The 16,547-nt window shown below is 31.7% G+C and overlaps 1 protein-coding gene across 1 annotated transcript in view; it reads left to right on the top strand.

Moving 5' to 3' along the window:
• LOC134697830 (zonadhesin-like) overlaps positions 1 to 16,547 on the top strand; it is a 103,743-nt gene that overhangs the window by 66,611 nt on the left and 20,585 nt on the right. The window contains exons 21-37 of the mRNA XM_063560117.1: positions 521 to 622; positions 961 to 1,068; positions 1,757 to 1,861; positions 2,238 to 2,345; positions 2,825 to 2,926; positions 3,252 to 3,359; positions 5,279 to 5,383; positions 5,849 to 5,953; positions 8,075 to 8,176; positions 9,118 to 9,225; positions 10,023 to 10,124; positions 10,732 to 10,839; positions 12,408 to 12,509; positions 13,798 to 13,905; positions 14,508 to 14,609; positions 15,338 to 15,445; positions 16,430 to 16,531. Coding sequence (XP_063416187.1) covers positions 521 to 622; positions 961 to 1,068; positions 1,757 to 1,861; positions 2,238 to 2,345; positions 2,825 to 2,926; positions 3,252 to 3,359; positions 5,279 to 5,383; positions 5,849 to 5,953; positions 8,075 to 8,176; positions 9,118 to 9,225; positions 10,023 to 10,124; positions 10,732 to 10,839; positions 12,408 to 12,509; positions 13,798 to 13,905; positions 14,508 to 14,609; positions 15,338 to 15,445; positions 16,430 to 16,531 — 1,785 coding nt within the window. The remainder of the gene's footprint in view (positions 1 to 520; positions 623 to 960; positions 1,069 to 1,756; positions 1,862 to 2,237; positions 2,346 to 2,824; positions 2,927 to 3,251; positions 3,360 to 5,278; positions 5,384 to 5,848; positions 5,954 to 8,074; positions 8,177 to 9,117; positions 9,226 to 10,022; positions 10,125 to 10,731; positions 10,840 to 12,407; positions 12,510 to 13,797; positions 13,906 to 14,507; positions 14,610 to 15,337; positions 15,446 to 16,429; positions 16,532 to 16,547) is intronic.

Here is a 16,547-nt window from a genome sequence, read left to right as displayed (position 1 = left end):
CCTTTGTATTTCCCTTACACCGATATTTGTGAAAATTTAAAATTTCTTTATTCTGAATAAGTTATTTTCTGAAAAGTTTTAATTTCATTTAGCCTTGCTTTATTTATTAATACGGTTAAATTATATCTTTTTAGATTTGTTTGAAATTAAATTTAAATTAGTCAAATACCAAAATCTTAATTGTGACCAAGGGAAATAACTCACTCAAATTGTATCATATTTAAAAAACATTTTATACTATTGAAATCAAATACAATTACAGAATACATTTTACATGGATTTTGGAAAGATAAAAACCAAAACTCAAGTCATTTATAAAGAAAGAGTAAACTATAACTTTTGTTAATATATAATATGGAGGAATGATTATCAAAAGAAAAAAATGAAAGACATGCATAATTCAGTATAAAAGCAAGAAAATAAATCACACAAAAACTGTTCCATAGTTTCCAACTGTAAGAGTGTATTGAAAAATGATAATAATCAAGTATGTAAGAAACAATTTTATTTTCGTCATTAGCTTTATGCAACAATGTACGATGTGTGGAATATTCTGAATGTCAGAATGGTCAGTGTATGTGTAAAGAGGGTTACCATGGTGATGGAACAAAAAAATGTGAAGGTAAGAAATATTAAAAATAAACAAAATGACCATATAGATTTAAATGTCTGATCACAGATGTCAGTTTTTTGTGAATGTAGTTTAATTTTCAGAAAGCTACAAATGATCTGTTTATATTTTCATACATTAGCAAATTTGATGCTGAAATGTACGTTATTAATGAAACTTCATTAAAATGAAGTCAAAACAAAAGAATAGTTTTATCTTATATTATAAAACATTTTTTTTACAATAATAGAAAATATTTAAAAAAAATCATATTATTTTAATTGAGAATGGAGCTCGAGGTTTTTCTAAAGTTTTGATTATTTTTTGACTCGTGTATGATTTTCTTACAGTATTGTCATTGTGTGGAGGTAAAAAATGTACCACTAATGCTGCTTGTATAGACTATCAGTGTCAATGCTTACATGGTTACCTTGGCAATGGTTACAATCAATGTCAAAGTAAGTATTTAAAAACAAGAATAATGTATAGCATGATTATTTAAAATTGAAATTGAAGTCAAAATCAAACCCGTTTAAATTTTTTTGTCCAGAACACAGTTTGTATATGCTATGATAGTAAGAAAAAAATATCATATGGTTTAATTAGGTTTGCTGAGGATGTGATCTTTCTATTTTTTTTTTGTTTTTTTTTTGTTTGTTATTCTTTTTATTTGAGAAAGTATTTTTTTTGTTAAAAATGAAACCATGAATATTAAATATCCTTATTTGTATTTTTCAAGTTAAGAATGTTTGATATTGGGGAAATTTTTTATCAGCCAATAAAAATTCAGTAATTATTTGAATGTTTTTACTGTTGCAAAAGACTGAGTGATGCTTGATTTAAAAAATAAATAAAAAGGCCAAATGAAATAGGCAGTTGAAGAGTATTGAGGACTTTAATTTCCTAGAGTTAGTGTAAATACAGTTTAGTACAGCCACAGTCATATATTCCTTAGATGTAGTGTCAAATACTGAGCCAAAGTTTTCTTATCCTAGGGTAGAGATGCATAGAACACATTCTTACTTTACAATACCATTAAAAGAAGAAAACCAGAAGGGCTATTTTAAGATTTATTTCCCAATGGGTTTCTGTATTAAAAGAACTTGAAATTTTGTTTTGTTTGATAAAATATAAAATGTTTTTTAGAATTATGCAATGGGAAAATCTGCAAGGAAAATGCCTTTTGTTCTGATGTAGGGGGATGTTTGTGCAAACCAGGTTACCATGGTTGTGGAACAAAGCTTTGTGAACGTAAGTTTAGATTACTATTTACTTTATATATGAGATTCGCAATAACTATATCCACACTATGAAAGAAGAGGGTATACTAGTTTATTTCTGTTTGTCTGTCGCTGCTCCATGTAAAAGTTTGCCATTCTGTCTGTCCCTTTATGTGTTTGTCTGCCAATAAGTTTGTCTGTATATCAGCACTTTTTTTCAGAGTTATTGTAAATTTAAGAGTCATATTTTTGGCAATATTAATACTCCTGAGAATATCCAAATACACTTATACAACAGGGTCATTTAACTGACTTCTGATTAATAACCCTTTGAGCATTCCAATGTTTTCTTGCATCAATTTCAATATGCAGACTTTATTATTTACAATTGTATGTTTACATTTCAGCATTAAGTGTTTGTGGAGGGAAATCATGTGTAGCCAACGCCCACTGTTTTGATTACAAGTGTGTATGTGACACAGGCTATGTAGGAAGCGGATATTCAAAATGTGAAAGTAAGAGTTTTAGTTATACTTTTTAAAAAGAAGATGTGGTGGGATTGCCAACGAGACAAATCTTCACAAGAGAACAAATGACACAGAAAATCTATAGGTCACTACAGCCTTCAACAATGAGCTAAACCCATACTGCATCATCAGCTATAAAAGGTCCTGAAATGATCAATGTAAAAGACATTGAACAGGAAAACTAACAGTCTTATTAATGTACAAAATAATGAACTGAGAACAAATGTGTAACACAGAAACAAAAAACAACCACTGAATTACAGGCTCCTGGCTTGGAACAGGCACATACATAATGTATGATCAAACAAAAATTTCAAAAAATATAATTATAAAGATGTTACTCACACATTCATACCATTTATAACATAGAATATTAAACTTTATAGGATTCAATGATTTAAAGCAGGTTTTTTTTAGGAAACGATAAAGTAACCTATAGATAATAATATGCAATTTTATGTTTATAGAACTTTGTAAAAATAGAAAATGTGCAGCGTATGCTTTTTGTGATGCAAATGAATGTATCTGTCAAAATGGTTACCATGGAAATCCTTTTCTGAAGTGTGAACGTAAGTGAATATTGATACATTGTACAAATCAGTTTAAAAAGGAAATTTACAAAAGGTTTTGATGGACTCTACACTTGGAAACATGAGAGATGTTAGAAATCAAATAGTAAAAAGTTATGATAAATGTCATAAATTTGAAAAATGGTAATGGTTAAGAAATAAAGATAAACATAGAATAAAAAGTTGGTAGTTCAAGTTCAATATTTATAATTTTTATATGACAGCAAAAACTATACTGCTTGAAAACATACTTCTTTTCAAATACTTGAATAAAATGGTGTCATGAATAATAAAAAAGATTTTTTTGTGTATTTTTATTTTATAGAGGAAGGACTGTGTGATGGTAAAGTATGCACAGCCAATGCAGTGTGTGACAACTACAAGTGCCATTGTAGGCATGGTTACCGTGGTGATGGATATAAATCTTGCACCAGTAAGTTTACAAAATATATTTGAAGTTATTTCCAATTAAGAAGAAGTCATTATAATTTGTATGCCCCAGTAGAGGGGCATTATGTAATCTGGTCTTTCCGTCTGTCCCGCTTCAGGTTAAAGTTTTTGGTCAAGGTAGTGTTTGATGAAGCTGAAGTCCAATCAACTTGAAACTTAGTTCACTTGTTGCTTATGATATGATCTGTCTAATTTTAAAGCCAAATTAGACTTTTGACCCCAATGTTATGGTACACTGAACATAGAAAATAAAAGTGTGAGTTTCAGGTTAAAGTTTTTTGTCAAGGTAGTTTTTGATGAAGTTGAAGTCCAATCAACTTGAAACTTAGTACACATGTTCCCTATGGTATGATCTTTCTAATTTTAATGACAAACTAGATTTTTACCCAATTTCACGGTCCATTGAACATGGAAAATGATAGTGCAGTGCATCTATGTACTTTGGACAGGTTCTTGTTTTAACATCGATTTCATACAGTAATAAAAGATACACCATTTCTTTTGAAAAAAAGTTAGTAGATAAAACAAAATACTGTATTAGATTCTGACATACTGTTTCTAGAATTTTAAAGCTGTATATATTTTTTTGCCCAATTTACATAAATAGAGGGGCATGATTGTTTCTAGTCCTTGTGTCCCTCTTTCTGTTATGTCTGCTAGTTGTCAAAACTATGAAACTCTAATGTTTATATGTCATTTTTAACTGGATTTTTGTGACAAAAATGTCGGTTATTGATTTGGGGATGCTCGGCGGGCGGGCAGCAATCAAATGTTGTCCGTGCATTAATTCATGAACCGTTCAACCAAAGCTTTTAAAATTTTAATATGTTGTTACTGACAACTAAATGAAGGTCAAGTTCAATAATGGCGATTTTGACTTTTACCGTTCAGGAGTTATGGTTCTTGAAAGATTGAAAAATGGCGTTTCCAGTCGTGTCCGTGCATTTACCAGTGAACTGTTCTACCAAAGCTTCCCAATTTTTTATAAGTTGTTACTGGTGACAAAATGGAGGTCAAGTTCAATAATGACGATTTTGACTTTTACCGTTCAGGAGTTATGGTTCTTGAAAGATTGAAAAATGGTGTTTCCAGTCGTGTCCGTGCATTTTCTCATGAACCATTCAACCAAAGCTTTTCAAATTCTAATATGTTGTTACTGATGACAAAATAGAGGTCAAGTTCAATAATGATGATTTTGACTTTTACTGTTCAGGAGTTATGTTTCTTGAAAGATAGTAAAATTGCGTTTCCAGTCGTGTCCGTGCATTTACGCATGAACTGTTCTACCAAAGCTTCCCAAATTTTAATATGTTGTTACTGATGACTAAATGGAGGTCAAGTTTAATATTGACGATTTTGACTTTTACCGTTCAGGAGTTATGGTTCTTGAAAGATTGAAAAATGGTGTTTCCAGTAGTGTCCGTGCATTTTCTCATGAACCATTCAACAAAAGCTTTTCAAATTTTATTATGTTGTTACTGATGACAAAATAGAGGTCAAGTTCAATAATTACGATTTTAACTTTTACCGTTCAGGAGTTATGGTTCTTGAAAGATCGTAAAATGGTGTTTCCATTCACGTTGTTGCATTTACTCACGAACCATTCAATCTAAGCTTTTCAAATTTTAATATGTTGATACTGATGACAAAATAGAGGTTGAATTTGATATTGACGATTTTCACTTTCACCAATCATCAGTAATGGTTTTTGTGATATTGCCAGGACACAAATAAATGCTAATAAATCCGGTTTGCTGTCGTTGTGACAGCCTCTTGTTAGAACTGTGCAATGGGAAAATATGTGTGGCTAATCATACTTGAAAATTATTATTCTTTGGAAAAGATCTTAGTATAAACAATGAAACTCTAATGTTTATATGTAACATTATTTGTCATTTCTAGAACTGTGTAATGGGAAAATATGTGTGGCTAGTGCTGTGTGTAGTCCACATGAACATTGTGTGTGTGGTCCAGGTTACCATGGTGATGGACTTAGAAAATGTGAAGGTATATTAAATAGTTGTATAAGAAAGCAATGTTTTGATAAGGAATAATACGCTTACTATATATGTATGAAAATTGCTACTTTATCAATGAAAACTTTGAAATGTTAAATATTCATTGTTGTTTTAAGATATATTTAGTTCTAAATCTGTGTGCTGTTTCACTACAACAAACATTTAAATCCAGCATAGAACTATTACTGTGACTTAGTATCAACACTTCAGTGATTACATCAATGCATTCAACTGTACCAAGGACATCTTCTTTTTTTTATTTTTTTGTAAATTAAAAATAGATAAGCACAAGATATATTGTTTTACCCAAACCCACTGGGAAGATGAAAGCTGGAAAATCGGAACACTTTAATTATTTTGATGACCTAAAGCACTAAAAAGCAGGCACGAGATAAAGATTTGTGACAAGCCTGCTCTAATATATTAACAGTTTTTATATAACTTATATTTTTAGTTCTATCTTTATGTGGAGGTCGAGTTTGTCATCAGTATGCTGTCTGTGAAGATTACCAGTGTAAATGTAAATTTGGTTACTATGGAGATGGCATCACATGTACAGGTATGTTCCAATTCTGTCAATAGAAAGGACATAACTTAAAAGAAGAAAAAATTGTGGTTCCCAACAAAGAAATATTGGTTCTATAGTTACAGCAGATTCCATTGAGTGTGTAGCCAAAGGTAATATCTTTGGTTAGCTTGCTTGTTAGCTGAACAGTGGAGTCATTGTTAGGTTAAGTAAATTACCCTACTTTAAGAATAGACTAGTACGACAGAAAACCAATCTATTTGTCTGTTGGACTATGCTACTTTGAAAGGAGGGTAGTATACCTTACCTAATAAAGACTATACAGTTCAGCTAACAAGCAAGCTAACCAAAGATACAATCTTTCGCTACACACTCAATGGAATCTGCTGTAAACAGGGTTTCCGCTGGCGGTCGCCATTTTCGCAATTTGCGAAAAAATAATAATTGTGGCGATAAAAATTCGTCATTTGCGAAAGAATTTGGCGAAAGAAATATATAGAACGATTTATTTTCCTCCATCTTGTTTATTTACTTTTTTCGAGTTTCTCGGACTTTACCCGATCAGACAATACTCGGAATTCACCTTGACCTCATTAAGGTTTGGACAGAAAATCAATAATCAGCTGATTGCATTTTATAGCTATCGACAACAAAGGACTATATTAATAAAGGTGTTGATTGAATTGTTTGACAAAATGATATGGTTAAATGGCTTCTGCTAAATGTCACATACAGAATTTATTTACCACTTTGCGACGCACGTGTTTGAAGCAAACTTTTGACGTCTCCTCCGCTTTTAAAGATAGTTTAGAAAAGAAAGCTGTTGTTGTGACGAAAAATGTCCAAAAGCAAGAAAAATCTCGGATTTAAAACTTTAATTATCCTTTGACTTAAATATCGGTAATTGATTAGGAAGACGTTTTTAAAGTCGTTTGAGTGATTCACGTGTTTTAAGCCTAGTTTTACGTCTCAACTTTTTCATTTACGATGGTCAAGAAAAGAAAACTGTCGTTATGAAGAAATCTATCCAAAAGGTTGGCTCGAATGAGAGTAGCCCTTCAATGTAATGACTACACATGAAACGAGGGATCAATTTCATGTGATAAAAGCTTTTGTTTTGTAGTAAAACAAAATTCTTAGTACTGAAGGGAACATTAGTATTTTTCTTTTAAAGAAATTTTCACTACGAACTATACTGGTATTATATAATCAAAACATGTCCATTAATTTTGTTATATTCCAGGACATATATCTTCTTGATTATGTAAAGTATAGTGGCCCAATCAATGGCTTTAGAAAAGTTGTTTAAAATACAATGAATAGTTTTCCCTTTTAAGTTAAAAAAAATCTGCTGTTTTAAAGTAAATTTTTAGTGTTTATTCATTAACATGTAAACTCTAAAATAAGTTTGAGAGTATAATCATAGACGCAATGGGCAAAATCATCTTATTTAAGGGGGAGGGGGGGGGTAGAAAAAAATGTAAATTTTAAACGAAAAATATAGTTATGTTATTTGGCGAAAAAAAAAAAAAAGTGGCGAAAAATATATTGTTTTGGCGAAAGAGGTGGCGAAAAAAATAATTGACCCAGGGGAAACCCTGGCTGTAAATGACATATTTATTACCATAATAACCATATGAATATGTGCAAAAATACAGGAAAAAAACAAGTCAATATGTTTGTGCATAATGAAACAGATTGGTCATAATTTATTTTTGCAAGAAAAGTACTTGCATCTTTAAGACAAATAAACTCATCATAGATACCAGTACTAAATTTTGTTTAAACGCCAGACAAGCATTTCGTCTATAAAAGACTCATCAGTGACACTTGAATCCAAAAAAGTTCAAAAGGCCAAATAAAGTACGAAGTTGAAGAGCATTGAGGACCAAAATTCCTAAAAGTTTTGCCAAATACAGCTAAGGTAATCTATGCCTGAGGTAGAAAAGCCTTAGTATTTCAAAAATTTAATTATGTGAACAGTAAATTTATAAATATAACCATATCAAATGTTGTTCTGTATTTTGGATTATTCTGCAATCAACATTACTCTTTTACCCTGACAGCAGCAATCACCATATAATCAGTGTCGACACACAGAAACTACAAATTATATTGTTAATTTTAATTTTTTTTTACTTTGTTTTGAAACAGCATATTGTGGTGGCCACAAGTGTAAAGAACATTCCAGTTGTATCGGGGAGGAATGTAAATGTGAAATAGGTTACCATGGTGACGGAAAAGTTAAATGTGAAGGTATGTAAGAACTAATTTTAGAGCAAGGAACGACTTAATTTAAATACATGTATATACATATTGATCCAAAATTTTCTTCGTAATGTATATCCTTCTTCTGACTTTGACAAAATTACAAAATCAAATACCCACGAAAATGCAAGTTTTCCTCAAGCAACGAAAAATTGGTACCCACGTATATAGAGGAATCCACAGCAGCTAGCATAACCAGACCAAACAATAAAACTAAATTGTCTCGTTCAGGGTCACATGTTAAGTAAACCTAGGATTAAACTATATAAATAACAAAAAATGTGAAATTGAAAATAATCCTCACCAAAGATTTCAAGCTGTCTATGTTTGCAAAGATTGTTAAACACCTAAAAACAAATGTAGAAATAGTGGTAGCAACACTAAATACTGTAAACCAACTTATTTTTCGCAGATACTTTAATTTGCGTTATACCCTTTCTTGACCACTTCGCGGTTATTTAATTTCACGATTTTCTGATTTACTTGATGAAGTTTAATAAGGAAAGATCCAAGGTTTACACATTTGCGACGATTTATATTCACGTTATTTTTCTACTCGCGAAAGTCACGAAAATAAATCGCTCACGAAAATAAGTTGGTTAACAGTAATGTTCATTTACCTTATCATTTAAAGGTGGTTCCTTTAATTAAAAGCATTGGGGACAGTGGGACACTTTTTTGGACCCCAACCACGCTTTATGTGTTATTTTCATTTTCTTACTGAATATTTAGTATAAATGCCTTATATCCCCCCTCCCCCCACACAAACAAAAACACAAAATTTGGAACAGCCTTTATACCAATACATGGTCAACTTGAATATGAATCTACTAATACTGTAATTAGATTAATATTGTGTGCATGTAATGAAAATGATATAAACTGAACATGTAAAATAATATGTATGCTTCCTTATGATTTAATTTCAGATGTTGGAACTTGTGGAGGGAAAGTTTGTTGTAAAAATGCAGAATGCCTTAACTACCATTGTGTTTGTAAAAAGGGTTTCTATGGAATAGGAAATGATATGTGTTTACGTGAGTATGAAGATATAAACTAGAGCTCGCTTTTATTTTTGTGATTCAATTGCTCCACATCCATCTTGTAGCATGCCAACCTCAAGCAGGAGAGGTCATGTGATTTATCCTCAGTAGTGTCCAACCATTTACTTGAACATGGGTATTTGCTGCGTCTCCATGTTATATATAGGGGGAGGACAGGGGTAAGGGAGATAGGGAGAAAGGGGTGGGAGAAAGGGTGTAGGAGAAAGGAGAGGAAGGTTGGGAGAAAGGAGAAAAAGTTGGAGAAAAAAATAAAATATGAAAAAATAAAATATCTCTCATTTTTCCGGTAAATTAAAAAAAAAAAATAAGGAGAAGAGGTCGTAGGAGAAAGGAGAAGAGGGATGGGAGAAGGGAGAAGGGTACTCCCCTGTCCTCCCCCTCATATATAGGAGTAAGTCCAATGACTGGTTGACTAGGAGTACATAAATGTGTCCTGCATGGTAAGATGACATCTTATTTTATGGATGGTTACCTTGTGAAAAAGCATAAAAAAATAGTGGTTTCAGTGGGTTGGTCTAGTACAAATTAAGCAGGGTTAATATCATATCACATAATAGAATAGGATAGGAGAAAGAAATAGGTTTTCCTGAATATATGAATTAATTATTGGAGGTAAACAGCCCTTCAACATCATTTTTCCTCTATTCATTTTTAAAACTAAAGGTTGTAAATGTAAAATTGCAAAATTCAGAATACCAATTACGGCAATGGACACAAATTCATGTTAAAAAATCTCCATTTTATGCAAGTTTTTTTAAATTATTTTATAGCATACTGCAATAACAGGAAGTGTGTACACAGTGCCAACTGTGTGGATGGTAAATGTTTGTGTAAACAAGGTTACCATGGAGATGGATACTATAAGTGTGAATGTAAGTCTGATTTTTCTTAAAAGTTCTGTTCAACTTTGACCATAAATTTGTTGTGTAGGACAATAAACACCCCAGATAACGTTTTTCCCTACTTTTCCTGAACTGTTATCACTGTACAATTTTATGTCAAAGTTTACAATTGGTAAATTTGAAACATCATTAATACATAAAGAAATGACAGGACAACAATATTTTGTAAATAATTTGTTTTGACAGGTATATCTATCCATTTGCTGTAAGACATTTAGCTCTAAATATAATTACAGTGAATATAAAATATACTTCTCTACATCTGCATCAAATTGTTTTTTATGGGTAATTATCTCAATAGTATCACACCACATTTCCTCATTTTAAATTTGACCTTATTTTTGTGCTTCATGCATATGATCAGGTATGATTTTCTCGGAAATGGTTGGAAAAATCCAGCCGGCTTTAAACATTGACCTGTAAAATATTTTGTAAATTAATTTGTTAACTATACATGAGCTACTGACAAGCTTTATATAACCTTGACCTTGGAGTGTATAGAACTTTAGAATAGATTATTTGCAGCAGGAGGGACATCTCAATGTTTGAGCTCATGTTTTTTTTTGTTTTTTTTTAGTGTTGGGGATATGTAATGGAGAGAGATGTGCTGAACATTCTGAGTGTGTGAATTACAAATGTGGATGTAAACATGGTTACTATGGTGATGGTTACAGTCAATGTGAGGGTAAGTGTGTAAATTATTAATGTGGATTGAAACATGGTTACTATAGTGATAGTTACAGCCGGTGTAAAGATAAAAACATGTATTTTGTGTGTTGATTAAAAATTTGAATTCACAGACGGTAATTATGGTGATTGTTATTGTAATATAAAAGTAAGAACCTGCAGACCCTGTTGATTTAAAGTGCTGTAGTACACAGTTACTATGGTGATGGTTACTGATTATTTAAAATTTAAAACCTGCAGAGGCTGCTAATTTAAAGTGAAAAGGAAATCATTATTACTATGGGGATAGCTATTTTACTTTAGAGGTAGGAAAATGAAGTGTGAGTTTTTGCATATGATGAATTTAAAGGGGCACTAGCTGTCAAATCCATGGTCACCAATTTGACTTAAATTCTCATAATTGATTGATAACAATGTGAAACATTTTTCCAAACTATCAAAAGTCTAAAATAAACAGTTTACAGAGCAAGGGGTAGATAATATTTAGGTTCGTTTCGTGTGTATTTTAGTCTAGAGGCCATCTAATAAACTATTGATGTGACCTCATATGACCATATAAGCGATAAAAACATAAATAAAGATATGAATAGATGAAACCAACACGTGATGGATTTTCATAGGTCTGTTTGATTTTATTTTATAGATTAAAAATAGATGTTTCTCATTGTTTTTAACTGTATAAGAATGATTTTATGTGAATCGAATTAGTAATCAAATGATTTACTGTAGTTTCATTTTCATTGTAGACATTCTTTTTCTTTGAATAGGCAGTACACATTCAATGCATGCGTTGTCAATCTCTAGCTAGGGGTTAAATTGAAGTTCACATGAATACGGATTTAAAGGGATCGACTCATTCACTTGCAAATGAATAACAAATTATTAATGTTTCTTAGCGTAATTTGACAAAATTGAACCTTTTTGGCTGCAATAAGGGAATTGTTATTTCACTATTTCACTTTCATTATTGACTGAACAGAAAAAAATCACACTTCAGATTTTTTAAGGTGGTACCTAACACTACAGGGAGATAACTCTGTAAAATCAACTAAACGCTTTAATTACGTTGTGTTATGAAGGCAATATTATTAAGCTTCTTAATGATCAAATTACTGTTTGTCAAACTGCTATATAACCAGTATAATTTTTCTGATAAAACAGTTTGTTCAAAAGTTTTAAAACTTTCATATTTTTGTCAGAGGGTCAAAGTAAATACTTTGTCGAAACTTCATGAAAATTAAACGAGCCAAATTAATTTTTGTAAAGGTGTTGGGTACCACCTTAAATATCTCGTAGCTAGTGCCCCTTTAAACATGTTTATGAATAATGGTGGTCATTACTTCCTGTTGATTAAAGGATTAAACCATAAAATCATGAATTATTAGTATATTGAATACATGAAAAAACTCATAATGTTAAAGCTCAGATATGATCAGAGCAATAGTGATTCTGAAAATGTATCTATTCTTCAAAATGAAATTCTTTGAACCTGTGGTATGCACTGATTGATCCTTGCATTTGCTCTGTGTAATTCTATGTAAAATTACACTCTTATTTTTTTTGCAGCTCTGTGTGGAGGCAAACCTTGCATGCCATTTTCTGTCTGTCGCAATGAAACTTGTCAATGTATCGGTGGTTACCATGGAAATGGATTCATACTTTGTGAGCGTAAGTATTTTTCTTTAATTATACCCCCGCTTTAAAAAAGGGGGAGTATACTGTTTTACCTCTGTCTGTCCGTCCGTCAGTCCGTCCGTCAGTCAGTCCGTCCCATGAAACTTTCGTCACATTTTTCTCAGGAACTACAATACAAGGATTTCTGAAATTTGGTTTCAGGGTTTATCTAAGTCAGCTATACCGTGTGATGCATTTTCAGATTGATCACTTGACAACTTCCTGTTTACCGAACACTTGTATGATTTTACACATGATAGCCAAGTTGAAAATTTTCGTCACATTTTTCTCAGGAACTACAATACAAGGATTTCTGAAATTTGGTTTCAGGGTTTATCTAAGTCAGATATACTGTGTGATGCATTTTCAGATTGATCACATGACAACTTCCTGTTTACCGAACACTTGTATGATTTTACACATGATAGCCAAGTTGAAAATTTTCGTCACATTTTTCTCTGGAACTACAATACAAGGATTTCTGAAATTTGGTTTCAGGATTTATATAAGTCAGCTATACCGTGTGATGCGTTTTCAGATTCATCACTGGACAACTTCCTGTTTACCGAACACTTGCATATTTTTACACTATTAATATTATCCACTTGCGGCGGGGGTATCATCAGTGAGCAGTAGCTCGCAGTTTCACTTGTTAAGATAATCTTATAGTGTGAACAAATTATGAGCAACATTGCTCAATTCATTCATTGCTCTTGTTTTAATTTGGTTAATGAAGAAGTTGACAAAAGTATTACTACATTTGTAGTTGATTTTCTGTCATAATTTTGAAAAAAATATCTTTATTTTTGTGGGAAAAGGAAATATTTAAAGATACAATAGGAATAAATGTATTTTCAAAATTATATGAATCAGATGCGGTACTGTGGATTCATTAATATTCGTTGGATACCAATTTTCGTGGATTTCGTGGGAACAGGAGAACCATGAATTCAAATGTTCAACGAATAACAAATTTTCTTAAGGAATGAGTGTAGACTTTGCCAAAACCACGAAATTAAATATCCACGAATATGTAAATTTTTTTAAACTGTAGGAGTGAGATTCATTATTCCTAATTTAGTCATAATTTTCAATTCCAATTTTTCTATGGGCTTATATGTAGTCTTTGGCAAAACCACAAAATTTCATATCCAAGAAAATACTACTTTTCCTCATTCCCTGAAAATTGGCCTATTTTATTTGATAAATTGTAACAACAGTTGTAGAAAGCCCATTTATGGTATTCATGCTTGCAAATATTTATTTTCATTTTATTTGTTAGCCCTGACTCGGTGTGGAGGACATACTTGTCATTTCAATGCAGAATGTATGGATTTTAAATGTCACTGTAAATATGGCTATACTGGAGATGGCTATCAAAACTGTGTAGGTAAGACCAGCTTATTCAGACTTTATAAAATTATAGCTAAGCATAGTTTAATGGGAAATATCCATCTACAAATTGACAAAAGAAATTGGCAAACAATATATTTTGTTTTTAAATTTCATATTCATGAAATAAGGTATCTGTGCTCAAACTAAGTTTCCAATGCAAATATAAAAAAGAAGATGCCAATGAGACAACTATCCACAAAAGACCAAAATGACACAGACATTAACAACTATAGGTTACCGTACGGCCTTCAACAATGAGCAAAATTGATTTTGATTGATTGATTGTTGATGTTTAAAGCCAATTTCAGCACTACTGTATATGAAAACTCCCAGATTTTAAGGTGGAGAAGGCATATGCCCTGAGAGAACCATTAATCTTCAACAGGAAAATTGGTAATCATAGTCAATTCAGATTGGAGTTGAATGCACCTGCAATGTGCTGAATTTGAATTTATAACCTCAATTTAAACTGAAAAGGATCACTATAACAGACTGAGACACTAAACTTACATCTAAATTTCCCCAAGGGTTTTAACAATATATTCTTATAAATTTACTTGTTGAATTATAATTAGCAGTTAACATTGTATATTTCAGCTCTCTGTGGAAATCATCGATGTGTAGAACATTCAACATGTGTCAGGAATCGTTGTGAATGTGTTACTGGTTACCATGGAGATGGTACATACAAATGTGAAGGTCAGTACTTTGATTGCATGGCATGTTTGAAATGTTATTAACTTTAATGGAGAAAGCAGTTACATTGTAACTTGCTTAATCCGACACACAGAGGTACAAGAAAAAAATGTCAGATTAAGCTTGGTGTCGGAAAACTCAAGTTTTTTTCTGCAATGATATGCATACTATGGGACCAGGAAAATGTGTTAAAGCAGGATGTTGGAATACTCAGGTGTTGAATTAGGCAGGCTACACTGTAAAATAAAATGGTTTTAGATATTTGTGTCCTAGTTTATAATCATACATAGATATAAGATGTTATATATACTGCGGATTCATTATTATTTGTTGGATACCAATTTTCGTGGGAACAGGTGAACCTAATTTTCTATAGGCTTGTATGCAGATTTTGGCAAAACCACGAAATTAAATATCCACAAACATGTAAATTTTTCTCAATCCAGAAAAATTGGTACCCACGAAAATAAATGAATCCACAGTATATAGAATTGCATAGCAATGTTATATTTCCAACAAAGGGTAATATATTCTATGATATTGTGGTACTAGAAATATAGCTTCAAACTATCAACATCATCATTGATATAATGATTACATTTCATTGAAAGTTAATGGCGAACAGTACTTTGTGCAAATGGTATTTGTGTGGATGGAACATTTTTAATCTAATGATGGGACAACCTAAATGCTTGTTGTGATAAATCTACATTTATTGTAATTTATTGTAGCTGATGGTATATGTGGAGGGAAAATTTGTGCCCCTAATGCTCGATGTGACAACTTTACATGTGTCTGTATGAATGGCTACACTGGAGATGGATTTCACAGATGTGATGGTAAATTAAAAATATATTAAGTAGCAGATTTATTTTTTAATTTGAATTTAAACACGAGATTGTCTCAAACAAAATTTCAATCAATGAAACTAAATATTCTGAGACTGCCGTATGAAAAATAAAAGCTGCAAAGATTTAACATTTTGTGTGAACTGTATTGCTGTGTTTTAGTTTAAAGGAGTTAATATGTATGGTAAATTTCATGATTCTTTCTTTTGCCTCAGACAGAATGAATTCATCTGATATTTGAAGAGACCATTAATAAAAGATCTAAATGCTATCTAGAATTTTGCTAAACTTGTCACATTCCTTAGATGTTTTAGTGGATAGTTTTCTCATGGCAAGCATACCAGTTTTCTATTGAAGTCATGAAACAATGATTTTCACGCTAACACATAAAAAGTACTGTATAAAGGTGAAAAGTAAGATATAAGGTATCTATTCAGGACTTTCATCAATGAAATACAAATAAATGCTGGTTAAACAATTAGATAATTCTACTTGGTTTAGTTTAAACATATTTATTTATAGTGGATTGGAAAACAAGTTTTACAACTTATATTAATCCTTTTCCACTTTGCGGGTGTTGCCTTGTTGCGGCATTAGCCTACTCTTTTTCGAAATCTACAAGAGATATGGCTCTTTCTTAACACGGGTCAGTTATTTATCGTCCCCTTCCGACGGACTATCATCGTTTCCTCAAGACCATACTCGCAAATGGTATCAAGGGAGAGCCGAAAATTGAGTTCCTGAAATTTTCATCCCAAACGGGAATCGAACCAGGGACCTTTGTGTTAGTAGTCCGATGCACTAACCACTACACCACTGCTCTCTCTACTTGGTTATTTTAATAGAATAAACTATAGTTTAACCATTAGATAATTCTACTTGGTTAGTTTAATAGATTAAACTATAGTTTAACCATTAGATAATTCTACTTGGTTAGTTTAATAGATTAAACTATTATTTTTTATATTTCAACAGAATTGTGTAATGGCAAGAAATGTCATGACAAAGCATTCTGCTACAGAGGTCAATGTACATGTAATACTGGTTACCATGGTGATGGAATAAATAGATGTGAAGGTTTGTATACCAGTGG

Source organism: Mytilus trossulus, chromosome 14 (genome assembly GCF_036588685.1).
Source record: "Mytilus trossulus isolate FHL-02 chromosome 14, PNRI_Mtr1.1.1.hap1, whole genome shotgun sequence".
Taxonomy (NCBI): Eukaryota; Metazoa; Mollusca; class Bivalvia; order Mytilida; family Mytilidae; genus Mytilus; species Mytilus trossulus.
The sequence above is the reverse complement of the archived record's forward strand: the minus strand, read 5'-3'. Positions and strand labels throughout refer to the sequence as shown.